The 26,585-nt window shown below is 28.6% G+C and overlaps 11 protein-coding genes across 13 annotated transcripts; 4 read left to right on the top strand and 7 right to left on the bottom strand.

Annotated features, from left to right (window-relative positions):
- Window positions 1-2,500: 2,500 nt before the first annotated feature.
- On the bottom strand, window positions 2,501-3,676 carry OCT59_017513 (uncharacterized protein). Its single transcript, XM_025325895.2, has one exon. The coding sequence runs from the start codon at window positions 3,610-3,612 to the stop codon at window positions 3,019-3,021; it is 594 nt and encodes a 197-aa protein (XP_025178918.1). The 5' UTR covers window positions 3,613-3,676; the 3' UTR covers window positions 2,501-3,018.
- Window positions 3,677-3,774: 98 nt separating this feature from the next.
- Window positions 3,775-5,417, bottom strand: OCT59_017512 (uncharacterized protein; the record flags this gene model as incomplete). Its single annotated transcript, XM_025325894.1, has 5 exons — window positions 3,775-4,205; window positions 4,286-4,614; window positions 4,694-4,957; window positions 5,031-5,174; window positions 5,245-5,417. The coding sequence occupies 5 exons, from the start codon at window positions 5,415-5,417 to the stop codon at window positions 3,775-3,777; spliced, it is 1,341 nt and encodes a 446-aa protein (XP_025178917.1).
- Window positions 5,418-5,904: 487 nt separating this feature from the next.
- OCT59_017511 (uncharacterized protein) lies at window positions 5,905-9,354 on the top strand (the record flags this gene model as incomplete). Its single annotated transcript, XM_025325893.1, has 9 exons — window positions 5,905-5,975; window positions 6,038-6,100; window positions 6,308-6,743; window positions 6,825-7,024; window positions 7,110-7,429; window positions 7,497-8,652; window positions 8,729-8,796; window positions 8,874-9,139; window positions 9,211-9,354. 9 exons carry the CDS (start codon window positions 5,905-5,907, stop codon window positions 9,352-9,354), a joined length of 2,724 nt encoding a protein of 907 aa, XP_025178916.1.
- Window positions 9,117-9,885, bottom strand: OCT59_017510 (uncharacterized protein). Of its 3 annotated transcripts, none has more exons than XM_066137533.1 (3): window positions 9,666-9,885; window positions 9,527-9,594; window positions 9,117-9,457 (listed from the first exon to the last, which is right to left on the bottom strand). In XM_066137533.1, the coding sequence occupies exons 1-3, from the start codon at window positions 9,871-9,873 to the stop codon at window positions 9,440-9,442; spliced, it is 294 nt and encodes a 97-aa protein (XP_066004106.1). In that variant the 5' UTR covers window positions 9,874-9,885; the 3' UTR covers window positions 9,117-9,439. The 3 variants fall into 3 exon arrangements, with proteins under 3 accessions (XP_066004106.1, XP_066004107.1, XP_025178915.1); XM_066137534.1 differs by having other exon boundaries at window positions 9,117-9,453; XM_025317142.2 differs by having other exon boundaries at window positions 9,117-9,594.
- Window positions 9,886-9,999: 114 nt separating this feature from the next.
- On the top strand, window positions 10,000-12,178 carry OCT59_017509 (uncharacterized protein). The gene is made up of 5 exons (XM_025317141.2): window positions 10,000-10,416; window positions 10,508-10,757; window positions 10,829-11,413; window positions 11,502-11,641; window positions 11,708-12,178. The coding sequence occupies exons 1-5, from the start codon at window positions 10,018-10,020 to the stop codon at window positions 11,948-11,950; spliced, it is 1,617 nt and encodes a 538-aa protein (XP_025178914.1). The 5' UTR covers window positions 10,000-10,017; the 3' UTR covers window positions 11,951-12,178.
- A 313-nt stretch (window positions 12,179-12,491) lies between these two features.
- On the top strand, window positions 12,492-14,402 carry OCT59_017508 (uncharacterized protein). Its single transcript, XM_025325892.2, has 8 exons — window positions 12,492-12,717; window positions 12,782-12,956; window positions 13,042-13,174; window positions 13,260-13,394; window positions 13,480-13,606; window positions 13,671-13,811; window positions 13,878-13,925; window positions 14,007-14,402. Exons 1-8 carry the CDS (start codon window positions 12,538-12,540, stop codon window positions 14,064-14,066), a joined length of 999 nt encoding a protein of 332 aa, XP_025178913.2. The 5' UTR covers window positions 12,492-12,537; the 3' UTR covers window positions 14,067-14,402.
- Window positions 14,087-15,796, bottom strand: OCT59_017507 (uncharacterized protein). The gene is made up of 6 exons (XM_025317140.2): window positions 15,639-15,796; window positions 15,293-15,453; window positions 14,937-15,206; window positions 14,757-14,867; window positions 14,622-14,685; window positions 14,087-14,551 (listed from the first exon to the last, which is right to left on the bottom strand). Exons 1-6 carry the CDS (start codon window positions 15,769-15,771, stop codon window positions 14,295-14,297), a joined length of 996 nt encoding a protein of 331 aa, XP_025178912.1. The 5' UTR covers window positions 15,772-15,796; the 3' UTR covers window positions 14,087-14,294.
- Window positions 15,797-16,949: 1,153 nt separating this feature from the next.
- OCT59_017506 (uncharacterized protein) lies at window positions 16,950-19,107 on the bottom strand (the record flags this gene model as incomplete). The annotated part of the gene is made up of 5 exons (XM_025317139.2): window positions 16,950-16,995; window positions 17,069-17,100; window positions 17,170-17,362; window positions 17,434-17,615; window positions 17,698-19,107. The coding sequence occupies 5 exons, from the start codon at window positions 19,105-19,107 to the stop codon at window positions 16,950-16,952; spliced, it is 1,863 nt and encodes a 620-aa protein (XP_025178911.1).
- Window positions 19,108-19,283: 176 nt separating this feature from the next.
- Window positions 19,284-20,329, bottom strand: OCT59_017505 (uncharacterized protein). The gene is made up of 4 exons (XM_025310771.2): window positions 20,193-20,329; window positions 19,975-20,070; window positions 19,614-19,891; window positions 19,284-19,535 (listed from the first exon to the last, which is right to left on the bottom strand). Exons 1-4 carry the CDS (start codon window positions 20,313-20,315, stop codon window positions 19,346-19,348), a joined length of 687 nt encoding a protein of 228 aa, XP_025178910.2. The 5' UTR covers window positions 20,316-20,329; the 3' UTR covers window positions 19,284-19,345.
- Window positions 20,330-20,473: 144 nt separating this feature from the next.
- OCT59_017504 (H(+)-transporting V0 sector ATPase subunit c'') lies at window positions 20,474-21,801 on the top strand. Its single transcript, XM_025317138.2, has 5 exons — window positions 20,474-20,784; window positions 20,909-20,986; window positions 21,070-21,376; window positions 21,452-21,502; window positions 21,589-21,801. Exons 1-4 carry the CDS (start codon window positions 20,576-20,578, stop codon window positions 21,500-21,502), a joined length of 645 nt encoding a protein of 214 aa, XP_025178909.1. The 5' UTR covers window positions 20,474-20,575; the 3' UTR covers window positions 21,589-21,801.
- A 2,040-nt stretch (window positions 21,802-23,841) lies between these two features.
- OCT59_017503 (Tubulin beta chain (Beta tubulin)) lies at window positions 23,842-26,396 on the bottom strand. The gene is made up of 6 exons (XM_066137531.1): window positions 26,218-26,396; window positions 26,116-26,132; window positions 25,859-25,998; window positions 25,155-25,741; window positions 24,554-25,069; window positions 23,842-24,477 (listed from the first exon to the last, which is right to left on the bottom strand). Exons 1-6 carry the CDS (start codon window positions 26,243-26,245, stop codon window positions 24,401-24,403), a joined length of 1,365 nt encoding a protein of 454 aa, XP_066004105.1. The 5' UTR covers window positions 26,246-26,396; the 3' UTR covers window positions 23,842-24,400.
- Window positions 26,397-26,585: the final 189 nt, after the last annotated feature.

Below are 26,585 nucleotides of genomic sequence, written 5' to 3'. Positions count from 1 at the left end.
ATGAACGGATTATTAGGTAAATATACAGTGACACCTCTCTAAGTGCACCCCCTTGGGACCATAGTAAAAAAATAGTAGAATGTGCACTTGGAGAGGGTGTGCATTTATAGAGAGTAAAATATTAAGAGCTCTTATAAGTTGGGACCAGGCCCACCGTGCACTTAAAGAGAATTTATATAGAGGGTGCACTTATAGAGGTGTCACTGTATATATAAATCAGTATAAGTTATCGGTATAAGTTAAATTTAATAAATGGTATAAATGAATTAATTTATTTATCATCTTGCTGTAGGTTCTTTTCCAAATAGTAAGCGAGCTATTGAACTAGAATTGATGTGAATCATCACGCAAAATTCACGGCTAAATTGCCTAACATCCGCCCAATCGAATAATCCAAAATTGATGGAAGCATTATCTCTAGTACAAAATATGCCAACTACTGGAAGTTTAGCGACTTACGATGGGTTCGATTTTGCTGAACTTTACCGATTTATGTGAACCTTTCATCAAAATATTGACATTACAATTACCGGTTGTGAAGAATTTTCCAGAGAAATGATTACCCCAAAAAAGCAAGTATCGTTACCAGATACTATATATGAACTTCTGATAAAATATTACAATGATACATACAATAGGGATTTTGTATCAATTGCCGAATTTGTTTCAAATAATTTAACGTCAAACGCATTCTGAAAATCAACCAATCGTTGTATCGCCCAATGTGTCTCAATTCGGTCGTATTCAGATTGCTACTGAAATCTTTGGATCTGCAATGCTTTACCTCGATATCAAAGAAGTTCATATATTACAAGCAAGTTTATACAAGATGATGAATCTGTCAATATTTTTTCCGGACAAGTGCAGTTTTTATTTTGTGCTTTGCATTAAACATGGGTATAAAGACACGTCACTTGCTTTTATAAAATGGTATATGTAGATGCAGAGACAAGATTTCATTGCGTAATCGACAATCAGGATGATAAAAGCTGTAATATTGAATTGTGCTAAAGATTATTTTCACGAATTATCAAGAGATTGTATTATGTGGAGTGGGGAAAAAACAAGATTTCGTTGCGGAATCGACAATCGGGATGATAAAAGCTGTAATATTGAATTGTGGAAAGATTATTTTCACGAATTATCGAATTGTATTATACCGATTCATAATATATATAGCCGATTTTTACCTTGTAAATTTACAATAGGCAACCGAAAACTGATTACTTACATGGCAGTCATACCTATCAATAGACAATTTCATTTATAATAATGTTATGATTAGTTTTAAATCGGTAAATTCATATTTCTAGTAATACTGATTAATAAATTTAGTTTTAATATAATTAAAACATTGTTTATAAATTTATAAATTATAAAATTGGTAATTTTAAATTTAAACAGTACAATAGAAATCAATCGGTAAATTTAAACTAAATAATAGTTATCAATCGGGTAATAACCTGATTAGTACCCGATCGAAAGTTTACACCAATTTCTAACTATTGAACAAATCAAGTGACTATTTATAAAAAAGTGACCAATCGGGATGGTACCCGATTGGTCAGCTTTCTACCTGTGGTATGATCTGCAAAGAATTTTATATATGATTTTTACTTTAGGCCTGGGGTGACCTATCTTATAAGTAAGCAGGGTCCTCTTACTGTCCTGATAGTCACTGCTATTACTACTGGGGGATTTACAACTGTGGTGAGCTGATATGATAATCATGGCCTGTAATGGGCTTTAAGTGAGACTATACTAGTAACTCTAATATTGCAGTACCTCTAGACACAGGTCAAAAAGTAAAAAATCAGGTATCAATCAGTCACCAATCAGCTATATGATTGGTAACCGATTGGTGACTGATTGATGCCTGATTTTTCACTTTTTGACCTGTATAGGTTAACCATCATGAAAGGATTTCTAGATGTTTGCTCCATTATATCTGCCATATGTGGGCAGTAGTTCACTATTAATAGCACTAGTAGGTAGTACCACTATAAATAACCCTGCTACTACTGGACAATTTAGAAGGGTATAATTTGGATATGTTCTTGCATAGTGTAGTATAAGGTTGCTTGCTGAAACCTAGGGGTTTAGGCAAGATGGCATTTCGCCGAAAAGTGAAATTCTGCCGAAATTATATTAAAGTTATATTAAAAAACTGGCGAAACTTTGGAGAAAGGCGAAACTGCCAAAACTTATTATAAATGCCGAAACTGCCAAAACTTTGCCAAAACTATAATAAATCTATAGTAAAATTTTGATGAAACTAATCGTAGGATTTTAAAGAGGTTTAGACAAGTAACCTTAGTGTAGTATATAGAGGGTAGAGGGGATGATATCCCACTCATTACCTAATAAGTGTGAGTTGTTAGGATTTACAAGTTGACATCAGTCTTGGTACTTGTATAATCACTTAAGTGGTTGAGAACCTTTACCATATTGTTTATGTGCCTAGCCATGAGAATACTTCTAAAACATAAAAAAAAAAATATATTATTAAGCAGTATTAAATCATTTTATTTAAATATATATTAAATTTGGTTAAATTTTAATTATATAATTTATTTTTCCACTTATTGCTATTTAATTATTTAAAAATATATATAATATGCTTATTCAAAAGTATTGCTAAATAGTACAGTAAAAATAACTAATAATCCTGATTTAAAAGAATTGAGAAAAAGTAAATTTGATAACAATTACCTTACATTTAGTAATAAAAATGATATCTAATTTTATTTTGCAAGAAATTTAAAAATTGTTCATCTTTTAATGTATTTATTTCAGTTTAATAATATACCATAAATTCTAATGATAATGGATAAGTTTAAAATAGAATCAAATAATTATTTCAATAAAAAGAATTTTACACAATTTTGAGATATAATAGGTTACAACCAATATTATATTAACTAAAAAAAAATGGTATTATAGTAAAATCAATTGGTAATGTTGCATCGCAAAATTTATAATATTATTTTATTTATGTAAACTATATTAAATCATTTTTTATTCTAAATCAGTTATACCAGCCAATTTTCTAGCCTCTTCAAGAGCATTAATAAAACTTTCATTTTTTGGTTCAAACTCCAATCCAATCTCAAAAGCATGTACGGCTTCTTCATATCTTTTCATACCCATCAAAGCTTTACCTTTTCTAAAATAGGCCTTAGAATAATCCGGCTTAATTCTAATACCCCATTCAGCGTCAACATAAGCATTAACCCACTGTTCCAAAAAAATGTAAGATAAGCTTCTATTACTTAAACAAACCGAAACTTCTTGTTCTGTTGATTCGTGCGGTTCCCAAAATGGTCTTTGAAATGCCATCTCTATGGCCGAACTATATAATTTAATAGCTTCGGAATAATTTTGTGATTTATGATAAGTATTTCCTTCTTCTTTCAATTTAGTAATTTGATTTGAAAGATTTTGATTAATATAATTTGGTGGTGGAATGTTACCCTTTATTGGAATTAAACTTTTGTGTAAAGTATTTAGTGGTTTGAAATCGTAGTCACAATCTTTACATGTTTCTAGGCGGTGTTGACGACAATAAACATTGTCTCCATCAACAATCAAATCTAATAAATTATAACTCATGTTTAAGTAGTAAAAGAAAACTTATATGAATAGGAGCTATATTGACTGTGAAGGAAGGAAAGAACACCAATAATTTATACATGCGAGTCAAGTCAAAATGTGATGTCACGTGAATTCTAGAACGTAATAGTTTAGATTACTACGGCTCAAATGTTCAAACTTCTACTTCTTAGTAACAATAAAATCCTCAAATAAATTATTTAAAGCACTAATGCTACCGATTACAAACCCAATTAACCCCACAATTATAACAAATACGTTCCATATCAACGTCAAATACGACATTCTCTCCCAGCCAAACAATTTTAGGTAAAATAACACAGGCAACACAAATACAAAAAGACAAGTTGTCAACGCGCCCAATAAGGCCATGATATCGCCAAAGCAAGGTACGAGTATAGCAATTCCAACGGATAGTAAAATCAAAAATAAACGAAATACGGTGCGTAATAAAAATTCAACTATTTTTGAGTGATGTTCGCGTGTAATATTTAAGAATTTCTCAGCCTCCATCGCAAAAGATGTCATAAGAATAGGTATTGTAAAAAGCACGTGAATAACAATTAAAATGGATGCGGATGTTAAAAGAAGTCCTATATAGTGAATGGATAATTAAAGTTCATTTATTAATATGATAGTTTGGATATTTCAATTTACAAATTGCATTTTTTACCTTCAGGCAAAACTTTCAAAATTGGGTTTACTGTTGTATCGCCATAGGCTAAATACCCAAAGAATGCAACCAGGAAATACATGATTGCACATGTACATATTGCTGCAGTAACAACCCTATTCCAATGACGCGGCTTTTGCATACTTTCTTCGATATGCGGAAAAACGTTATTTCCTCCATAGGAAAACGAAATAGTAGCTAAAGAGGTTGGAATTCCCGACAAATCTAATATTTTATAGGATGGTGGATCTGTAGAATCGCGCCAATGCTCAAATGAAAGAATCACGATAGCAATAATACAAAATAAAGTCGCAAATGCGCCAAATATACTAATAAAGACAGTTTATAAGCTATTATTACCATCATTTTAAGTAAAATAAAATCGTTTTTTGCACATCAGTCCTTTACCTTATGATCGCAACCTCTTTTAGTGTTTTTGCAAAAATGAAAGGAACACTAACAAAGGCTGCACAAATACATGTCCAAATTTTGATTCCCAAATCGGTATCATAATGATGACTCGCCAATTCGTTAAGATTTTCCGCAGCAAGGATGAAGTACAATACTGAAACACCAATAAGAGTGACGTTATGAAAGAATTCAACTAAATATTTTCCAAAAGTTCCAAAAGCATCTTGCCCTATTTCCCCATATGTTGACAAGCGGGATTTACTAATGAAAATTTAAATGGTTGCGTTGAGGAATTGGCGATATTATATGCGTCATTGCAACGGGACATACGTACCCGTTATGGTAAAGGCACTTGATGATGATGATACTTGTGTATAGAGCTATCAACATTGAAACTATAATAATTCCTAAAGCGATCCAGCCACCTTTATTGAGAGTCTCAGGTAAGCCTAAAACTCCTATTCCGGCCATCAGGCAGCTAAATACAGTAAATTATTAAATGATTTAAAGTTCCAACTATAGGTAAATTATTCTCAAATCCAACTCACGTGATATTTATATATGCACCAAAACTTGTCCCTTTGGTATTATTAGGTCTGTCTTTATTTTGCAATTCATAAACAAGAAGCTCTTCATCGCCTAACAATGGAGCTTCTGAGTCAGAGCTTGACCGGGTTGAATAAATTGAATCACTATAAAACGAGTCATGTTCTTCGGCCATTCCTTTTTTTTTTGTTAAAAAATTTGAACAAGAAAAAAGTTGAATCGGATAATGGTATATTTTTATATAATATGTTCAACCTTATATCACCTATCACAATCTAAAAATTTTTTGTGCAGAACAATGGATTTTATACAAAGAAATTTGCATGCACAGAAATTAATTGAGATTCTTTCACTTTTTTCATCTTTTTACGTAGCATGTATCAATTTTCATTGTACTACCTTCGTATTGTGATGTCATATACTTTTGATAATGAGATCTCCGCTCTTATTGTCTCCGATTGTAAAAATCATTTTAGAAACGATCGGCAAAGTAGGAAAGCGACTATACCATTTTAAAAATATAATGTAGGCCAGAATTATTGTGCTAGTTACTCTAAATGTCGGATCATTTGTCACCAATTTATGTGAAACATATGGATTATATATTTGGATTATAAACCAAAAATCGCGAACATAGTTTTGATTTTCGATCTAATACTAAAATGTTTTCAGTTACAAAAGATTTCATGAATAAAGAGGCACCTCCAAATTATGTTGCCGGCTTGGGTAGAGGGTTAGTTATCCACGATCTAAACGTCGTTGCTACAAAAGTATCTAACGTTCTTTTTTTTATAGTGCAACAGGTTTCACAACACGATCTGATATCGGTCCTGCTAGGGAAGGGCCTGCTGACTTCAGGTACTTGTTTTTTTTTGGTTTTTTTTTTATTTTATACTTTTTAAATTAATAATATCACAATTGTCGCAAGATCAGACCCAAAACTGGGTTATGTTTAGAGAGCGAAAAATATAAAGAAAAATAATTATTGTGGTATGTAATTTATTAAACAAGAATGAGACTTTTTCTAATTCAAATATTATTATTTAATTACAATTTTTATATTAGTGATGCTTTACAAAAGAAAGCACAACAGGAAGATGATGATGACGACGAACGTTTTCAAGATCCAGATAATGAAACTGGACTTTTTGCTTCAGCTCCTTATGAAGAAGATGACGAAGAAGCTGATAAAATTTATGAAGCCATTGATCAAAAAATGGATGAAAGAAGAAAAGCTAGACGTGAAGCTCGCGAAAAGGAAGAATTGGAAAAATATCGTGCTGAACGTCCAAAAATTCAACAACAATTTGCAGATCTTAAACGTGGTCTCGCTATTGTTTCTGATGATGAATGGGCAAATCTTCCTGATGTTGGTGATCTTGTTGGAAAAAACCGAAAGAAAACTAATCTACGAGAAAGATATTATGCAGTACCCGACTCGTTACTGGAAAAGGCTAGAGAAGAGAATAAATACGTTACTGCTTTGGATGCACAACAGCAAGTATGAAATTTGTAATTTTTTTTTTTAAAAAAAAATATATATATATATTCACAAATGAAATAATTTACTTATATTTTTTAGAAATTTGGGGGATTTCAAACACCTGCACCAGATTCTGGAATGATGACAAACTTTATAGAAATTGGTCAAGCAAGAGATAAAGTATTAAGTTTGAAATTAGATCAAATTTCCGATTCTGTTAGCGGGCAGACTACAGTCGATCCAAAGGGATATTTGACAGATTTAAATAGTGTGGTTATTAAAAGTGATGCCGAGATAGGGTAACTTTCGAAGTGTTTATTGAATATAATTAATAATTTATTGTTGTCTTTGAATCATATTAACATTGAACTATTGTTTTTTTAGCGATATCAAAAAAGCTCGATTGTTGCTTAACTCGGTTATTTCAACTAATCCAAAACATGCTCCAGGTTGGATTGCGGCAGCTCGTTTAGAAGAAGTTGCCGGTAAATTAGCTCAAGCAAGAACAATTATTGCTAAAGGATGTGAAGAATGTCCAAAAAATGAAGATGTTTGGTTAGAAGCAGCTAGATTAAATAATGCTGACAATGGAAGAACAATATTGGCTAATGCTGTTAGACATCTTCCACAGTCGGTTAAAATTTGGCTACAATCTGTGAAATTAGAAACTGATATCAAAGCTCAAAAAAAGGTTTTAAGAAGAGGTAAATATTTAATTTTTTTTTTTAACTAAAGTGTCAAATTAACAGTTTTATATTTTACTTCATGTAGCTTTGGAATATGTACCCAATTCCGTGAAACTTTGGAAAGCGGCAGTTAATATGGAAGAAAATCCTTCAGATGCACGTATACTATTAGCACGCGCAACTGAATTAGTTCCCCTTTCTGTTGATTTATGGCTTGCTCTTGCCCGACTTGAGAGTTATGAAAATGCCAAAAAAGTTCTTAATAAAGCACGTGGCCAAATTCCTACTTCACATGAAATCTGGATAGCAGCCGCTCGTCTTGAAGAACAACAAGGTAATGAAAAAATGACTGATAGAATTATTGCCAAAGCTGTTACAGTACTTTCGGAAAAGGGAAGTGTGTTAGGACGTGATCAGTGGCTGCAAGAAGCAGAAAAATGTGAAAGGGAAGGTAGTGTTGGGACTTGTCAAGCCATAGTAAGAAATACGATTGGAATGGGAATTGAAGAGCAAGATAAGAAAACAATATGGTTAGAAGATGCGGAAAGTTGTATTTTACATGGTTCTATTGAAACAGCTCGCGCGATATTTGCGCAAGCTCTGAAGACTTACCCTGGTAAAAAATCAATATGGCGTAAAGCAGCTTTCTTGGAAAAATCTCATGGAACTAGAGATTCTTTGGAAGAATTATTGCAACGTGCAGTTAGATTTTGTCCTCAAGCTGAAGTACTTTGGCTTATGGGAGCTAAAGAAAAATGGCTTGCCGGCGATGTTAATGGAGCACGATTTATCTTAACAGAAGCGTTCAAAGCTAATCCAAATAGTGAACAAATTTGGTTAGCAGCAGTTAAATTGGAAGCAGAAAATGGAGAATATGAACGTGCAAGAATGTTATTACATAAAGCACGAGGTAAGGCTGATACAGAAAAAGTGTGGATGAAATCGATAGTATTAGAACGTCAACTTAAAAAGATTACGGAAGCTTTAGCTATGTTAGACGAGGCTTTGGATAAATATCCTACATTTGACAAGTTATGGATGATTAAAGGTCAGATTGAAGATGAAAAAGGTGATCTACCTGCAGCTAGGGCTACTTATGCTAGAGCTTTAAAAAATTGCCCAAAATCTGTGCCTTTGTGGATATTGGCTTCTCGATTAGAAGAAAAAGCATGCTTTTTAATTAAAGCTAGGGCTACTCTTGAAAGAGGTCGTTTATTAAATCCAAAAACACCTGAATTATGGTAATAATTTATCCTTGTTTATTTATTTATATAAAAAAACAATATGAATGTATTAATTATAAATTTTTTTGTACAGGTGTGAAGCAGTTCGTGTTGAATTGAGAGGTAATAATATCAATATGGCAAAAGCTTTATTAGCAAAAGGTAACCATAATTACATTATTGACGTGTATTCTTTATTTGGTCATATATATATATTAAAAAACCACTTCATATTTTAGCACTACAGGAATGTCCTAATTCGGGATTATTATGGTCAGAGGCAATATTTATGGAACCTCGTCCACAACGTAAAACCAAATCTGTTGATGCACTTAAAAAATGCGATAATGATCCTATTATTATCATGACAATAGCAAGGTTATTTTGGGCTGAACGTAAAGTTGATAAAGGCAGAACATGGTTTGAAAAAGCAGTAAAAGTTGACCCAGATCGAGGAGATTCATGGGCATGGTTCTATAAATTTGAATGTCAACACGGAACAGAGGTATTTATTAAATATTAAATTTGACTTCATAGGCTAAATTGTTACTAATATATATAAATATTATTTAACAGCAACAACAACAAGACGTAATTACAAGATGTGTAACTGCTGAACCTCACCATGGCGAACAGTGGCAGATTGTTGCAAAAGATATGAAAAATGTTGGTAAGAGTATTGAAGAAATACTTAAACTAGTTTCTAATGTTCTTTCATAATCTAAGATTTTTATTCAGCTGAAGTCCAATGATGACTTTATAAAGTATTGTACCAATTTTTTTAATTTCATTATTATACTATAAGTTAATGATGGCGACCTTCCTATTTATTAAAATTGTAGTTAGCAATTTAAATAGTTTAGGAAAACATTGAATAATATTAGGATATTACTGGATTTTCTCCAAATAATAGTGGAGGAATATTTCTTTCCCATTTTGTACCCCCCGGTGCAGTTGGATCTATTTAAAATAAATAAATAAAATTTTTTGGATTAAAATTAGTCTTTTTTTTTAAAAAAAAAAAAATTTACATTTGTAAGGATCAGGATGACTATTTTCTTCAAGTTCTTTTTCGGCAGCAAGTATAATTTTACGTAACTCTTGTGTAGAAGTAACGTTTCTATTTGCTTCAAAACGAGCGCGTATTTCTAAAGCCACAGGACGCCATAATACACGATCTACATACCAATTTAAAGCAGTTTTTAGAGAGCGTCTATATAAAGCTGATATTTCAGACATTTTTTTAATTACCTTTGAAAACGATAATCGAGGATTTTTATAGGTTGTATTACAGGAATCACATGAACAGTGAATCTTTTTTTTTTAAAACTTTAAAATAAATTTTATTCCTCATTTTACTGAATTACGGTTTAATTAATTACAATGCCAGATAGAGATAAGAATACATTACATATAAATATAAATACAGGAGGAGTATTTGAGGAATCACCAATAAGATCGTATATATTAAGATATTTTAAAGGAATTTCTCAACCGAGAGTATTACTACTTATTGCATTCATATTTTTATTTGTTTTTTTTTACGGTAAAAATGAGGAAAGCATCGGTAAAAATGATATTGGTAAAATAGAAACAATACAAGAAAGTGACATTTTAACTAAGATCATACCAACAGAAGGAGATGGAGAATGTACAGCTATATTATTGAATTGGAATAGATTGGACAATATTAAAATTATCGTTAAAAATTTATGTCAATATTCTATGTTTAAAGAAATTTTTATATGGAACAATAATGTTGATTTGCATTTATCAGATACAGTTAAGTATTATCTCTAATATTATTTTTATTATCATCTTTCTTTGCAAAATAACTTATATAACATATACCGTAATATTTTTTTTTTGTTAGATGTTTGTTGATACGCACTGTAATAAAATAAGATATTATAATTCACCAGGAAATATGTATTTTATAGCGAGATACTTAGCGTGTTCAATGGCGGCAACAAAATATTGTTATTTTCAAGATGATGATTGGATGATTAAACATTTAAGATCCATGTATAGTAACTTTCTAAGATTTCCAAATTTAATTCATACTGATACAAATGCTGATGTTTATTCTTCAACTAATTGGAAATGGTGTTTTTTCGATGATGGTATAGTATTATAATTGGATATTTTATTTTATTATTTAAAAATATTAATATGAAATTCATTAAATTTATAGACATTGATTTACATTCATGTTATTCATGGGTTGGTACTGGGGCATTCACTTCTAGAGAAAATGTATTGAAATTTTTAAAAATGACAAGTAAAACGGAAATGAGTTCATTAGAATTTATTTATGGTGATATGTATTTTACTACATATTTGAACCAAGTACCATATCAATTAGAGAACTCTTTAATTGAATTACCACAAGAAAATGGTTTTAGTTTAACGGGTAAAGATAGAATGCTTAATAAATTATATATGCATAAAGCATTAATTAGGTTGTATAATTATTTATCATTACTTAAGAGTAAGAATAATAATAATCCGTCAACACAAATGATTGAGGACACAAAAGAATTTTCACCAACTCTTTATGAAAGAGATGTTAGATCGCCTTGTCATAATGATAAATGTTTGTTCTTAACGAATAAACATAGTTTTCCAAATGTAAAATTATTCAAATATAAACCTTATATTAATATTAGTGAAAGTGAAAGATTACATTCTAGTTTCTTTAATACCCAACATTTCATTTCTTATCCTTATTCCCATGCTGTTGATAATGATAACTCTACTGCTTGGATTTCTCAAGATGGTATAGTATCTTGACATATATATACACTCACAATAATTGGAGTAATAATTAAAAACGAGATTAACAAAAATTTTTTTTTTTTTAATAGTTATTAGAAAAGATGATTATATTGGATTAGATTTATTATTACCTATGCCTGTACCACTTACTTTTAATTTAATTATTGATCATAAGAGTGATTATTTTAATCATTTGTCTATACAAATTTCTCACGATGGTTCAGCTTGGGTAAGTATAAATAATATAATATTTAGTTTTATAATGAAAATATTAACAATTATTATAATTATATAGATTCAATTATCACCATCACCAAAATTAGATATATCCTCATTATCATCAACAAAAAATAATTTGTTATCATGCAAATTTCGTATACGTGAAACAGGTTTTAGATTCTTAAAATTAGTTAGTACAAGAGATTGGAATTTTACCTTTTCTATTTATGATTTTGCTTTTGATGGTGTGGATAATGAAGTTATTGACGATACTGTTAATAATATATTGGGAAATAATGATAATGATTCCGGCGATTAGAAAGAACTAATAGCACTTAGATCATTTTATATTTTATTATATTTAAATCATGTACTAAATAATTTTTAATTACAATTAATCCAATTCTCGAGATTTCACGTGAGCGGAAATGATTCAATTGGTTGTCACTATGTTTTTTTTATCGCCGTTTTCAAAATGGTGCGATCTTCAATCATGTGGTGTCGTAATAAAAATTCTCAAATCTTTTGAATTTTTGCGAACTTTCTTAAATTTAAGTCCTCTATTTACTAAAGTCTAAGTTTTGTAAGTGTAAAGCAATTTTCTTCCTTCGAATTTACAAAAAGAAGTTCTCTTACTAAACGAATTTTCACGATCTCTTGCGAACTCTCATAGTTAACGCTGCGAATTCCTTTACAAGAAAATGTGAGTACTCTAGTTTCCTTTAGTTTATAAGTATCTAGATTTGAATTTTTAAATAGGTAGAAAGTTTTGCAATTGTTTGTTGTCACGTGATTAAAATTGGTGTTTATGTTACACGAATTTGAATTTTTTTGCGGTGCTATTTTTGAAGATCGCAAACGGCGATAATTCATGTGCAATGCTATATTTCATTTCTAAAAAGAAAAATGCCTGGAGATATTGAAGACGCTCTTTCGAGCGTATTTCTAAATCCATCAACTCCAAGTTATATGCCTGAAGATTCTTATTTTACAAGCGTAAATCCGGAAGAAACTTACGCGCATTTATTAAATGATAGCTCTGACAAAAACGAAAATAATGTTTCAGAGGCAGAAAAATGGGAATTTGTACGCGTTTTTTTTTTCAAACCTATTTTTACTGAATAACTTATTGACCTCTTTTTTTTTATAGATTGATTCATGGTTAAAAAGCCATTTTAAAGATAAACGTGTACCACTTTTTGAGAAAAATTCTGCTGTTGCTTCAGCTTTATATGAAATGGCACTTTTTAACAAACAGCAAGATACCATGACTGAAATTATAATTAAAAGACAAAAAATTCAAGCAATGGAATATCGTAGTGAAGGTTAATATATAATTACGGCATTTTACATGATTTTTTTTATATAATTCGAAATATTTAACACGTCTTTTTTCTAAAAAAAAAAAAGCTAAACGTATAAAAGATATTTTAGAAACAATGAGATTATCGAAAGATGATTTATCCAAGAATGGTGTACATTCACTAAAAACATTGACTTCTTTGGCCATAATTTTAGGTTTGGCCAATACTGAACAGAGCAGGTAATTATATAAAAATTTACGTATTAGTATATATTTGAGTTTTAATTCAGTAATTTTAATTTGACAATAAAATAAAATTCTCTAGTTATCTTTCAGCATTGGCGCAATTGAATCTGGATATTTTACGCGCAGAACGTAATAATAACGCCATTGTTGGCATCATAGAATCTATGGAAACACGAATACAAAAAGCTAAATCAAAAAATGAAAAATTGGACAAGTTCGTTATTATTTTTACTTTCTTGCTGTTTATTTAAAATTTTTTCAATCAAATTAAGCTAATAAATGTGTGCGTATTTCTTTAGACTTTTATATAATTTACGTAAGAGCTGGGATTCGAAAGAAGAAGAAGAACTTCGAAAATGGGAAAAGAATATGGATTTGTTATTACAGAAAGGAAAAGAGTATCAAGATAGAATAATGAAATTAGAGGTAATTACAAATATGCAAACTAATTTTACAATTAAAATATTTCCTAATCTCATATAAATTAAAGAGAAAATATAATGAGTTGAACGTAGAAGAAGGCGGTTTACGATTTAAAGTACTGAAAAAAAAAGAGGATTATATAAATTATTTGGAACAGGAAATCGGGACGAAAAAAGCAAAATTAAAAACATATCAAATCATGCCACCGGTAATTATTTGTTAGAATTTTATTCTTTTTTATCATTTTATTTACTTACATAATTTAACTATCTAGGACATTATATTAGCTAAATTAAAAACGGATGAGGCTAAACAAAAACTGGCAAGTTAAAATGTATAATTACTATTTTTATGTTATTTTATAAACTAATTTTTACATTAAATTTCTATTGACGATATAAAGGATGAGTTGAAAGAGCTTCATACCGAATTAATATATAAGATGGCCGATAATTTTCAATAGAGAAATGCTGATATTGGTTTTGTATTTCGGTGTTGGTTTTGCACGAAATGATAAATCTTCCTTTTCTCATTTATTTAATTTAGTAATTTTTTCGCGAAAAGATTGTTGATATTTTTCTCCTCTTATATCAGTCCTTAGTTTAAATAAATGGTTTAGTTACAGTAGTCATGATATTTTGTACGCCCATCAGTAGATCAATTGGGTTACAATATTCTATTTTCAAAAAATCTATAATACTTTGTACAAGTGGATCAATTTTAAATCTTTCCACTCATCTTCAGTCAATTGAGATTTTTTATAAGGAATTTTTATTTTTATTTCCTTGACCCACTTATCAAAATCAATGTTAGTGCAATTTGCATCACCAAGTTGTTCTTTAAGATCTGGAAAAGTGATGATTAAAGTGGACGGCTTTGTGTTTACGCGTATAAATGACCAGATGGCCTGTTGGATTGGTAGGGAGTGAAAGAACTGGAATACATTATCTGAAAAAAAAAACAAACGAATTAAATTTTATTCAAAGATAATTAAGATATAGGACAACAGAATAAATACTCATTATAATTATATCGGCTGTTTGAAGAAGTTGTGGATGATTCATTATATCATCCTGAATTATCTATCAAATAAAAAAAGTGAATATATTGTATATACGTTGTAATGAAAAATAAACGGTTCCATTTACGGTACCTCTACACGATCACTCATGTTGTATTCTTGAATTATCTCTTTTTGCAAATCGGCAAAAAATTGGTTTAACTCTATACCAATAAGTTTTTTTGTTGAACTGAATAAATATCCCTATTTTAAGTTAATTTCTTTAGAACTTTTGAAAAGAATGATAATTAATTGTATGCACGTTTTTCATACCACATAGAGAACGCTTCCTAATCTTGATCCAATATCTAACACAATTTTATCATTAATCTCTATTCCATTTAGTACATGTTCAAAGATATAACGTAATTGCAACGTTGAAGTAGAATGTGAAATAAAATTTAAAGATTCGATATTTTTTGAGCCACAATCATTACAAAAATAATTTTTTAATTGACCATTAAGGCCCAATTCTTCTACGTCTTTATCACTGTATAAAAATGCATCCACATTAATTGTAGTTTCTTTTGTATATCCTTCATACTATTATTATAAAGTTTACTTATTGTAATTAAGTATATTCAGAAATAAAGCAAATTTTGAGGATGAAAAAAAAATGAAATCTTAACTTCAATTGTTTTTGGTATGACGATATTTTCATTTGGTGCTTCAGCTGTTATTGATAATTTATTACGTAATTTATCTTTAATATTTTCAAGAATTAAGGCATTATTTATATTATACTTGGTAAACCTGTTTGAAAAATCATCAATGTCTTTAATTTCTTTATCTATGCGAATTACGAGATAAAGATTAGTAATATATAAAAAAAATATATTATCAAGTATTTTTACTTTATTACAAGTGAATTTTATTGACTGAAAATGTCATTAGAGAGCTTATTTCAATCAATCATTCACCCCATAAGTAAATAAAAAAATTCATTCTTATAAAATAAAAAAAATTTTTCAGTACCTAAAATATTTTTAGCAAATTCATTGAATTGTTTGATTTGTTCTGAAGTATCTAACGAATTAATAATTTTAAGAAATGAAGATTTGGCATTATCTAGTTTATCTTCTTGGAACTCATTTTTGTCATTCATCATTAGTTTATTGTTTTTCTCTCTTTTCTAAAAGAAATTCTGATAATCTAAAAAACGATTTGCATTTATATCTGATGAACAATGCAGTATTATTATGTGATCTGATTATTGAGTGAATCAGTTGTCCACTTTAATAATCTTTAATTCTTTCATAATAATTTTATCACTCAATTAAATTTTACCACTCTCTTTTAAATTATAAGTTTGAAATCTTGATAAACAAGTCATCCCTTGATATATGAAATAAGTCGTTATTAGAAATTAGGCATAATCATAAATTATAGGAGAATCTGGTATGATATGGAAAATCAAGACATTTACATGTCATTTATTAAAATAATAAAATATGTAAAATATGTGTAATTGTTCATGAAATTGGTATTAAATTCTCCTTTATAATAAAATTAATTTGTAAATCTTCGTTGCGTTGAAAGAGCCGTTAATTTTTTATATATAGTTTAATTTGTTAAATGATGTACGGAATTTAATTAGTAAAATTTATAATTTAAGATCGGTGACAGCACTGCAAAATTCGTTATATCGAAATTCGTTACAAAAACAACATTAGTCTCACCACATATTCAGGCTTTTTTTTTGTATGATCCAAACTTGATTAAGTGATCCAATCTGATCTGAATTTAATCTGATCCGATTTTTTTTAACTTTAGATCAGATTTACAGATTAGTCAGATCACAATTTAAATCTTAAACTAAGATATCAATTGTAAATAAAAAAAGAGGAATTGCAAAAAAATAAATCAATACTTTTCTTGATCATTGATTCACATCTCATATGATACTAAATATAGTTAAATGAAGCAACTAGTGGGTCATACTACAATTTAGACGTTTCGTAAAAACATCATATACTTTGAATTCATCATAGATCTGTGGGTATATGCATTATACCATTATTGTATAAATGAGAATTAAATTTTATATTATTATAAAGATATTTGCTATTATAAAATGCTCTATTACATAATTTTAAAAAGATCATGCTTATAGAAAATTTGACATTGAACTATTTTACTTATTATTTCGTTGACAAATGGCATATATAATAATTTTATTGAGCATAGGCCATAGGCAGTGTTATACAATAAATAAATATATTTTAATGGTGATTAAATTATTATTATTTATTAATAATATACTATTATTATCATTGTCATTGTTATTCATATTAAATTCTGACTACAAAAAATATTTGTAGGATCTAAAGTTCTAAAAAAAAAAAGAAAGAAAATTTAAATATATTGATAGATATAGAGGATATATAACAGATTTAATCACTTACTTTTTTACATTCTTCATTATTTCAATTGCAGGCTAACAAATATTTTTAAGTTAATAAAATAAGTAAAACACAATTAATTGATGAAAAAGTATTTGAGTTACCTCAGATAAAGATTCAACAAAACTTTCTTTTTTACGTTTCCCTATACCAGTAGTAAAATGTGATACAGAACCATTTGATCTTAATATCTCAACTAAAGCGACTTGATCTACTCTTCTTAATGTACCAAGTGGATCAGCGAGATTACGACAATTAAATCCGTAAGTAAAAGTTAAACTTACACCTGTTTCATACCTAATAATTGTTAGAGTTGCTTTAATTGAAAGTTTTTAATCCAAAAGTCAATATTTTAAACTTAAACTTACAGATGATCTACTCTAACAGCAATGTATGGCCTTGGACGAACATTTTGAGCTCTGCAAGTTGTCACTATAGTTTCTTTTACCTTGTCAACAAGTGCTTCAATATTTGACCAAGATGCTGAAGTATCAAGATAATCTGATATAGCATAATAATCCAAAAGAAAATCGCGAAGATAAGGTAAACCCTAATTTAAAAATCGAAACCATAAATATTACTCAATATTAAAACTACAAATAACAAGTCAATACTCCCAACGTGCACTTTACCTTTGACATGAAAAACATTCTCTCACCTAAATCATAACCAGAATTAACACCACCAAAATTTTCACCAAGATTTAAAATTCTCTTTTCATAATTTTCTATTTTACTTAAATCGTAACCATCAATTAAAATAGCAGCTAAACACATTTTACCAGTTTCTAACCCTTTAAATTTCTTCCAATAATATTTTTTTAACACTTCTTTAAATATCGTAGTAACAGTGGGTGTAGCAGTATTAAAACCATGTACTAATTGTAATCCAGTTTCATCAACTAATCTAGCACCACTTAAATTGTTAACAACTTTTTTTTGAGCGATTTCTCTTAAGAATAAAAGTCCTTGATGAAATGAGGGAAAATACATTGAAATGTAATGACGATACGGAGCTAAATAATGTAATTTAAATGTTAACTCAGTTATGACACCTAAAGTTCCTTCTGATCCAAGCAATAAATTCGTTATGTCAGGACCTGAAATAATTGGTGGTGATGATATGGAATGTCCGCTTTGTTTTATTGTACCAATTGGTGTAACAAATTTCATGTTAATTATACTATTTTCAAAATCTCCGTACATGCTTCTCCTTAATCCACTTGACCTTAAAGCGGCTAATCCACCAACTGTACTAAATTCAATTGATTCAGCATTCCATCCAAGACTATAACCTAACTTTCTTAATTCAATTTCCAAATCTTTTGCGATAGCGCCAGCTTCAACAGTTACACTCATATTTTCATTATTTAATGATAAAATTCTATTCATGTGTCTCATATCTAAAGAAACGATCATCCTTTTTTCTTCTTCGACTGGACATTCTAATGCATCAACATAATTTGATCCCCCTCCATAAGGTATACATCCAACATTAAATTTTTGTGCTGCTTTAACGATAATTTCAACTTGTTCATGACTTTCCGGCCAAATTACAGCATCAGGTAATCTGTTAAAATTACCGTATCTTAATTTATAAATTTCTATTGTACTAACCCCATGTCCATGTAATAATCTATCTTGTTCTGCAAATGAAATTATTATTCCTTGTGGTTTAATTGCATCATAAAAATCATGATTTACTTCCGGGCTATGTATTTCTACTATTGTTGGCTGTGCTAGACATATCGTTTTTAAATTTATTCTTAATGTTTGTTCTAACCATGGTCTTAATTCATGATATTCTTTTGAACTAAAATGACCAAACCTATTTCCTAATAATGAAGCTGTTCCTTTATCGTCAAATCTAAAAAACGTATCTTTGTATCCATATCCATTCCATTTTCTTTCTCTATTTGTACATACCGCTAATGTTTGACTGGGTGATAAAGTTCTCCATTCTTTATATCCTGTGCCATTCAGATGACCAGTTATATTTTCTAAACGACGAGAAGCATTTGAATAAGGATTTTCTTCCGACATTTTATAAAGTAAACTTTTCTTTTAAAGAAAGAAACATCATTTTCGAAAAAAAAAATTATATCAAGGTAACACTAGATCCTGACAGGTTTCACAATTTAATTTTATGTAGTATGTATAGTCAAAGCGTGAATCAACATAATATATTAACTTTATATACGCAATGGGGTTTATTTTTAATCATTTTTTATTACTTTCTTTCATTCTCTTTTTTTTCTCTTTTTATATTTTTCATTCTTGGCTAAAATAATGTTTTCTTCACATTTTCTTTTCTTTTTTTTGATTTTTCCCGTTTCCGTTTCCCATCTTGTTTTTCTTCATCTTGTGACATATCAAGATGATTTGTACACAATGAAACCTTTTCTTTTTCAGTAGAGTCTGTGCTTTTTGATTCATTATTTATTTCCATTTTTTTTATCGGTTTATTCCAACTAAAAAAAATTCCAAATGTAAATTTTATTTTAGTTTCTTGAGATGATTGAAAAACGAATAAAGTAAACTACAATTACCCATTTAAGTCCAATGATCCAGTTGAACTTTTAACAAAATTACCATAATAAAATAATGATTTCATCTTTGGATTAGATGATAAATTTTCAGTTTTATCATCATCAAATCTATTCTTATGTGTTGATTCAATATCTGAAGAGGAAAACGTGGTCGAAATAGTTTGATCTGTAGAATTAGAAGAATCAGTAAGAGAATAAAGTGATTCGTTTGTACTAATAATTCCCATATTATTTTTAGGAACTATTGATTCTTTGATTACTTTAGAAACTTTTACTTCCTAAATTATTAAAAAAGCGAATAATAATAAATTATTTATAAAAATAAAATAATAATTACAATTAAGTATGTTTGTTAACATACCCCCTCTGAAGTTTTCGATACTTTTATATTGTCTAACGTTTTTGTATATACTTTATTCCACCATTCAAATGACCAATCAACTGAATTATCTCCAAGCTATTTCATATTTTTTTTTAACGTATATTTAGAACAAAAAAATCTTTTGTTAATTTAAAAAAAAAAAGCTTGTTTTTAAAACAAACATATGATGCGAGTTGAGAGCAAGGTTCGAAGCTTACCCCTCGTGTATCATTCTTCTTAGTAATAATTATGGGTGTTTTTCTTCCCTCAGCATTTTTTCCTAATCCTTGACCTTTAGTCCATCCATACTTCTTTAACTGATTTTCTGCAAAACCACTCATTTCTTTAATTATTCAAAAAAAAAAAAAAAATTTCGCTGTTTTGCCAATTAATTTATGTAGTAATACGTGTGACTTTGGCAGGAAACTTGATTAAGGAAATTTGATTTGAGATCCGATAATCGATTTTGTTGTAGGGAACGCCAAAAAACTTCAGATTTACAGTATTTATTTTGCTCACTTTTATTTTAGATTTACTTTTTTTTTAAAAAAAAGAAAAAAATATATACACATATATATATATAAATAATATTTTTTTAATAATGGCATACGCTGGATATGGTAGAATTGTAGCATATTTTTATACATATTCTATTTTAGCATTTATCATTTTTCTCATAATCTTTATAACAACTGGACGTTATCCGGCAAGAACCATCTTCAAAGATATTCTTGAGAGAGTTAGTCCTTATGCTTGGGCGTTAATTGGAATAGGACTTTGTATTGGCCTTAGTGTTGTCGGTGCTGCATGGTAATATTCAATATATTTTCACATATAATACACAATATATTACAAGATTATTTTTTGCGATGGTGAACTTGGGAAGTTTCGTTATGTGAGATTATCTAATATGATTATCTTTATCTATCATTAGGGGAATTTTCATTACAGGTGCAAGTATACTTGGAGGAGCTGTTAAAGCTCCAAGAATTAAAACAAAGAATCTTATTAGGTAAAATGATAACTTTTCGTTCATAATCATTCTTTATATGACAACATCAACATATCTAACAAAGTTTTTTGTTTAATCTTTAGTATTATTTTTTGTGAAGTAGTAGCAATTTATGGTGTTATCATGGCAATTGTATTTTCAGCAAAAATACAAAGTATATCTTCATCAGATTTACATATAAAATCGAATTATTTTACAGGTTTTGCAATATTTTGGGGTGGAATAACTGTTGGATTTTGCAATTTGTTTTGTGGTATGGCTGTAGGAATTACTGGTAGTACTGCTGCTCTTGCTGATGCTCAGGATCCTCAACTATTTGTAAAAATTCTTGTTGTGGAAATTTTTGGTAGTGTACTTGGTTTATTTGGTTTAATTGTTGGTTTATTAATGGTAAGTAATAAATATTATTTTTAAATATATTTGTAAGGTATCTTTGAGACTAATTTTATTAAATTATTTTTACAGACTGGGAAAGCCGGAGAATTTAATGCTGGTTCTATTGCTGCTGCTCAATAGGTATATATTTAATACATAATTTTATTATTATAAAATTTGTATTTGATCTTTCTTTTTGATGATTCTTTAAATAATTTTAAATATAGGTGTATAGGTTTATTTTTTATCATTTGTAATCAAATGATAATAAAAATTCATTGTTTTTTTATTATAAATGAACTTTTGGTTCTGTTATTATTTTTATTATATTATTATTTTATTAATCTTCTCGCTAAATTTTTTTCTGTTGTATTTTTAATAGTAAAAAAACGAGTAAAAAATAATAAAGAAATAACATATTTTATTTATTTTATTAAAAAAAAAAATTTTTTTTTATATTGTTATTAATTAAGAGATAATGTATGTAATATATTAAAATTAAATGGTCTTTATGCTAAGAACTACTTTACTTATTCAATTCTAACTTCAACCATTAAACAAATATGATCAGAATTAAATTTATAATTTGGTAAAGACGTTGATCCAAATTCTTCTTCTCTTGGTAATTTTAATAATTTTGTTACTTTCACATTATTATTATTATTAATTTCACCATTTTCATCATTAACATCACCTTTTTGATTAAGAACGAAAAATATATAATCTAAAGTTCCTTTAAAATATTTTCCATGATTGGTTATTTTTGGTTCAAAATGTTCAATATTCTCTGAATCTATTAAGTGATAATATTGTCCATAAAGTGATAAACATTTTGGTAATTTTTCAAAATTAGAAAGTAAAGTCGATAATGGCTCTAATTGAGGTTTTAACGACGGTGAAGATAAATTTTGCTGTAATTGTTGTATCTGTGTTTGTTGTGATTGCGATGATTGAGACTGCGATGCTCGATCTTCAGTTACGATAAAAGATTGTGAAATTTTCGATTGTTCAATTGTTACTTCATCGTTATCTTTATTAGTAACTGGTGTTGATGGTACATTATCAACACCTTCGTTACTTTTTTCTTCTCCAAAAGCTCTCATAGAATTTTCTAATATTGAAACTTGCTCTTCACTTAATTTTGATTTATTTACCATTAACTGATAAATTGGATCATGAGGAGTTGAATTAAAATCTAAGTAAAAAAATATATAATATATATTATAAATTTAGCAATAACTTTTTTTTTTTATCTCTTTTTTTATCTCTTTAAAGGAATTAATTTAAAACTTACCACCAGCCAAAAAAGCGGGAAAATTAAATTCTTCTTTAACTCTTAAAAGATTTTGATATAATATTAAACATTGCCTAGTACGTTCATACATACTTTCAGGTCTCCAATAAAGATGTGTAGTACAAATCACAACACCTTTATTTTCTTTTATATTTAATATACCTAACGCTACAATAATTCCTATGCAATTTGTTATCATTGTAGGTACACCAATTTTATCAAAATCAAATGTTGATTCTTTTAATTTAGTAAATTTAGATTTTTTCCAAGCTATACAACAACCTAATTTTTTTTTTAAAAAAGAGTATATATACATATATATTAGAGAATTTTTTTTAGATACCGATCTCATAAAAAAATAATAATAATTTAACGTACCATGTTGTTTAGTATTATCACCTTTATAAAATAGTGTATCATAACCTGATTTTTCAAATTCGGGCTTAAATGTATCATTATAATTATTATCATCCATTTCTTGAAAACATCCTATATCAGGTAAATAATAAAATATTTCTTTTATCAATCTCGGTCGACGATTTTTCCATTTTAATGCATCACCACAATTTGGAAATAATTCCCGCTTACATAGTGATTGTGCAAGTAACTTATTTTAACAACAAAATAGAATATATATGTTAATTTTGTTCTTTTGTCTTTCTTTTTTTTAAAAAAAAAATGTTAGTAATAATAATAATAATGATAATAAATTCTCTTACATTATAAGTCATAATAGTTATACCATTGGTTTCTTCTATAACATTAGGTAAAGTTATCATTTCTTTTAATACAGGTTCATATTGAATTTCTTGTGGTTTAGGTTGTTCCACTTTTCCTTGTTGTTTTTTCAATTCCTTTTTTTCTTTTTTAGTAGGTCGATTTCGTTTTTTTAGTAATGCATCTAGTGAATTTCCTTTATTATTTCCTTGGTTTTGTTGTTGTTTTCCCTCATTATTTTCATTTTGAGTTTTAGAATTTGTTTGCTCCATTTTAATTTAAAATTAAAATTAAAAATCTGCGGATTAATTGATAATCGAATTTTTTTAAAATTTTGTTACACAATTTTTATCAAACTGACGTAAATTCTGGTCTATAAAATTGAATTTGGTCATGTTAAAAGTGTTAAAGAGAGGCGATATAATAATATATGCATAAAATCTTTCTTTAAAAGGTTTTATAAATTTTTATTTTGTTAATGCATCACTGGTATAATTATATCGCACTTTAGTATATTAAATTAATAGGTGAGAGTAAATAGAGTTACAAATCTTGAAAAACATTTGCAAAATTTTTAATTGTATCTATGAAAAAAAAAAGTTGTCAAAAAAAAAAACTAATTTTACTAATTTTACTATAAAAAACTTTTTGAAAATTGTCCATTTGATTTGAATAATATAATAATAATAACTAACTGTACTAAAAATTAATAATATTTCTCATTTATATAAATGAATATATATCTTTTTATAAAAATAATCCAATATTATGTAATACATAATGGAACACATGAAATTTCCGCTATCGAATAAAAGGAGGTTAAATGCGTGATAAAAATGTTATTATTTTACATACGAATAAGCTGTATATGAATGAATGAACTAAAAAAATAATGTCTATAGTAATATAAAAAAGTATATATGTGTTATAGCGGAAAATATGAAAAAATTAAGATGTAATACATTATCCGGCGTTTTTTTTTTATATATTTTTTGGATATCTATATCTATACTGTTTGATTATTTTATTTAGCTTTCGGCCTCCTCTTCTCCAGCATATTCTTCTTCACCACCTTCTTCATATTCACCGCCATCCTCTTCTTCGGCTAATAAAAGAAAAAAGGAGATAATTAAAAAGGATTTCAGAATAAACAAACAAACAAACAAAACAAATATACATACCGGCAGCATCTTGATATTGTTGATATTCAGAAACCAAATCGTTCATATTAGATTCAGCTTCAGTAAATTCCATTTCATCCATACCTTCACCTGTATACCAATGCAAGAAAGCTTTTCTCCTAAACATGGCAGTGAATTGTGTATTAATACGTTTAAACAATTCTTGAATGGCAGTGCTGTTACCGACAAAAGTGCCAGACATTGTGAGACCAACTGGTGGAATATCACAAACAGATATTTTAACATTAGATGGAATCCATTCAACAAAATATGAACTATTTTTCATTTGAATCGTATGCATTTGTTGTTCTACTTCTTTAGTAGAAAGTCTACCACGGAAAATAGTAGCTACGGTCAAATATCTTCCATGACGAGGATCGGATGCAGCCATCATATTACGTGAATCAAACATTTGTGCAGTCAATTCTGGAACTGAGAGAGAACGGAAATCTTTTGAACTGCGAGAAGTTAATGGAGCGAAACCAATCATAAAGAAATGTAAACGTGGGAATGGAACTAAAAATTAAAAATAAGGTGAACATAAATATGTGAGTGTTTAGTGGTAACTTTTTTGCTTAAATAAAATTAATAAAATAAATACCCATATTAACAGCAAGTTTTCTCAAGTCACTATTTAATTGACCAGGGAAACGTAAGCAAGTTGTGATACCGCTCATGACAGCTGATACAAGATGGTTAAGATCACCATAACTTGGGTTGGATAATTTAAGTGTACGGAAGCAAATATCATATAAGGCTTCATTATCAATACAGAAGGTTTCATCACTATTTTCAACCAATTGATGAACCGATAATACGGCATTATAAGGTTCAACAACAGTATCCGAAACTTTTGGTGATGGAACAACAGAGAATGTACATAACATTCTATCAGGATATTCTTCCCGAATCTTTGATAAAAGTAAAGAGCCAAGACCCGATCCGGTACCACCACCAAGAGAATGGGTCACTTGAAAGCCTTGAAGGCAATCAGTTGATTCCGCTTCTTTACGAAGAACATCTAGGATAGAATCAACTAGTTCAGCACCTTCAGTATAGTATCCTTTAGCCCAATTGTTTCCAGCGCCAGATTGGCCAAATACGAAATTATCTGGACGGAAAAGGTGACCATATGGACTAGATCGAATAGAGTCCATAGTTACAGGCTCGAGATCTATTAAAATAGCTCTATTAAAATAAATAAATAAATAAATACGATTAGTAATGATTGCAAAGTTCGCAAAAATAATTATTCTTCCTTATAAATTTAAGGAAAAAAAAAAAATACCCTGCATAAATACTAACCTTGGCACGTATTTACCACCCATAGCCTCGTTGTAATATACGTTAATACGTTCTAGTTGGAGATCACTATCGCCGTTATAGGAACCAGAAGGGTCAAGGCCATGTTCAGCAGAGATGGCCTCCCAAAATTTTTGACCGATCTAAGTAATAAAAAATATAGCGAAAAACAAATCAACAAATAACGCGTCATTTTTTACATTTTCAAACAATGAAAAATAAAAAATAAAAAAGTTCTTCTCTCGTATTTAAAAGTTTACCTGATTACCACATTGTCCTATAAAGTTAAAAAACGCGAAATAAGTTTTCAAAAAATTTTATTAAAAATATTTCATTACAACGAATATAAAGAGTTAACATACCAGTTTGTAAATGAATAATTTCTCTCATTTTGATTAGTTGTAATAATGTTTTTTTAAAGTCTGATTTATGTTTTGTGGTTCTTTTTTAAAAGAAAAAAAAAAGAAAGTGAAAATTTTTTTTTTTAGAAAGAGTGAAAAGTGGGCAGACTGTTATATCCTGAGCTGATTTAAATCTATTTAGGATATTAGGGTGAAGGAGAAAATCTAATTAAGCTAAAAAAATTCTACGCCAAATACGTTACGTCTGTTACGTCTGCAAAAGAAATCAATAATCTAAACCAATCAAAATAATCGAATAGTATAAAAAATTCTGTACACGCTTTATTAGCATTTAAGGGTTTACATTTTTTTAGTAAGCCAAAAAAAAA

Source organism: Rhizophagus irregularis, chromosome 26, assembly GCF_026210795.1.
Source record: "Rhizophagus irregularis chromosome 26, complete sequence".
Taxonomy (NCBI): domain Eukaryota; kingdom Fungi; phylum Glomeromycota; class Glomeromycetes; order Glomerales; family Glomeraceae; genus Rhizophagus; species Rhizophagus irregularis.
This window is presented reverse-complemented; position numbering and strand designations above follow the sequence as displayed.

Coding starts and splice junctions, on each gene's coding strand:
- OCT59_017503 (XM_066137531.1), bottom strand. CDS start 26,245: ATGAGAGAAATTATTCATTTACAAACTG. Junction 25,742..25,858: donor GGTGGTAAATACGTGCCAAG/GTTAGTATTTAT, acceptor TTATTTTAATAG/AGCTATTTTAATAGATCTCG. Junction 24,478..24,553: donor ACAATATCAAGATGCTGCCG/GTATGTATATTT, acceptor TTCTTTTATTAG/CCGAAGAAGAGGATGGCGGT.
- OCT59_017504 (XM_025317138.2), top strand. CDS start 20,576: ATGGCATACGCTGGATATGGTAGAATTGTAGCATATTTTTATACATAT. Junction 20,987..21,069: donor AAAACAAAGAATCTTATTAG/GTAAAATGATAA, acceptor TTTAATCTTTAG/TATTATTTTTTGTGAAGTAG. Junction 21,377..21,451: donor TAATTGTTGGTTTATTAATG/GTAAGTAATAAA, acceptor TTATTTTTACAG/ACTGGGAAAGCCGGAGAATT.
- OCT59_017510 (XM_066137534.1), bottom strand. CDS start 9,873: ATGTCTGAAATATCAGCTTTATATAGACGCTCTCTAAAAACTGCTTTA. Junction 9,595..9,665: donor TCATCCTGATCCTTACAAAT/GTAAATTTTTTT, acceptor TATTTTAAATAG/ATCCAACTGCACCGGGGGGT. Junction 9,454..9,526: donor TATTATTTGGAGAAAATCCA/GTAATATCCTAA, acceptor ATAAATAGGAAG/GTCGCCATCATTAACTTATA.
- OCT59_017505 (XM_025310771.2), bottom strand. CDS start 20,315: ATGAGTGGTTTTGCAGAAAATCAGTTAAAGAAGTATGGATGGACTAAA. Junction 19,892..19,974: donor TATCGAAAACTTCAGAGGGG/GTATGTTAACAA, acceptor TTAATAATTTAG/GAAGTAAAAGTTTCTAAAGT. Junction 19,536..19,613: donor GGATCATTGGACTTAAATGG/GTAATTGTAGTT, acceptor AATTTTTTTTAG/TTGGAATAAACCGATAAAAA.
- OCT59_017507 (XM_025317140.2), bottom strand. CDS start 15,771: ATGATGAATGACAAAAATGAGTTCCAAGAAGATAAACTAGATAATGCC. Junction 14,686..14,756: donor ACATGAGTGATCGTGTAGAG/GTACCGTAAATG, acceptor TTTATTTGATAG/ATAATTCAGGATGATATAAT. Junction 14,552..14,621: donor AGCCGATATAATTATAATGA/GTATTTATTCTG, acceptor TTTTTTTTTCAG/ATAATGTATTCCAGTTCTTT.
- OCT59_017509 (XM_025317141.2), top strand. CDS start 10,018: ATGCCAGATAGAGATAAGAATACATTACATATAAATATAAATACAGGA. Junction 10,417..10,507: donor ATTTGCATTTATCAGATACA/GTTAAGTATTAT, acceptor TTTTTTTGTTAG/ATGTTTGTTGATACGCACTG. Junction 11,414..11,501: donor TGCTTGGATTTCTCAAGATG/GTATAGTATCTT, acceptor TTTTTTTAATAG/TTATTAGAAAAGATGATTAT.
- OCT59_017513 (XM_025325895.2), bottom strand. CDS start 3,612: ATGAGTTATAATTTATTAGATTTGATTGTTGATGGAGACAATGTTTAT.
- OCT59_017508 (XM_025325892.2), top strand. CDS start 12,538: ATGCCTGGAGATATTGAAGACGCTCTTTCGAGCGTATTTCTAAATCCA. Junction 12,957..13,041: donor AATGGAATATCGTAGTGAAG/GTTAATATATAA, acceptor AAAAAAAAAAAG/CTAAACGTATAAAAGATATT. Junction 13,395..13,479: donor AAAAATGAAAAATTGGACAA/GTTCGTTATTAT, acceptor GTATTTCTTTAG/ACTTTTATATAATTTACGTA.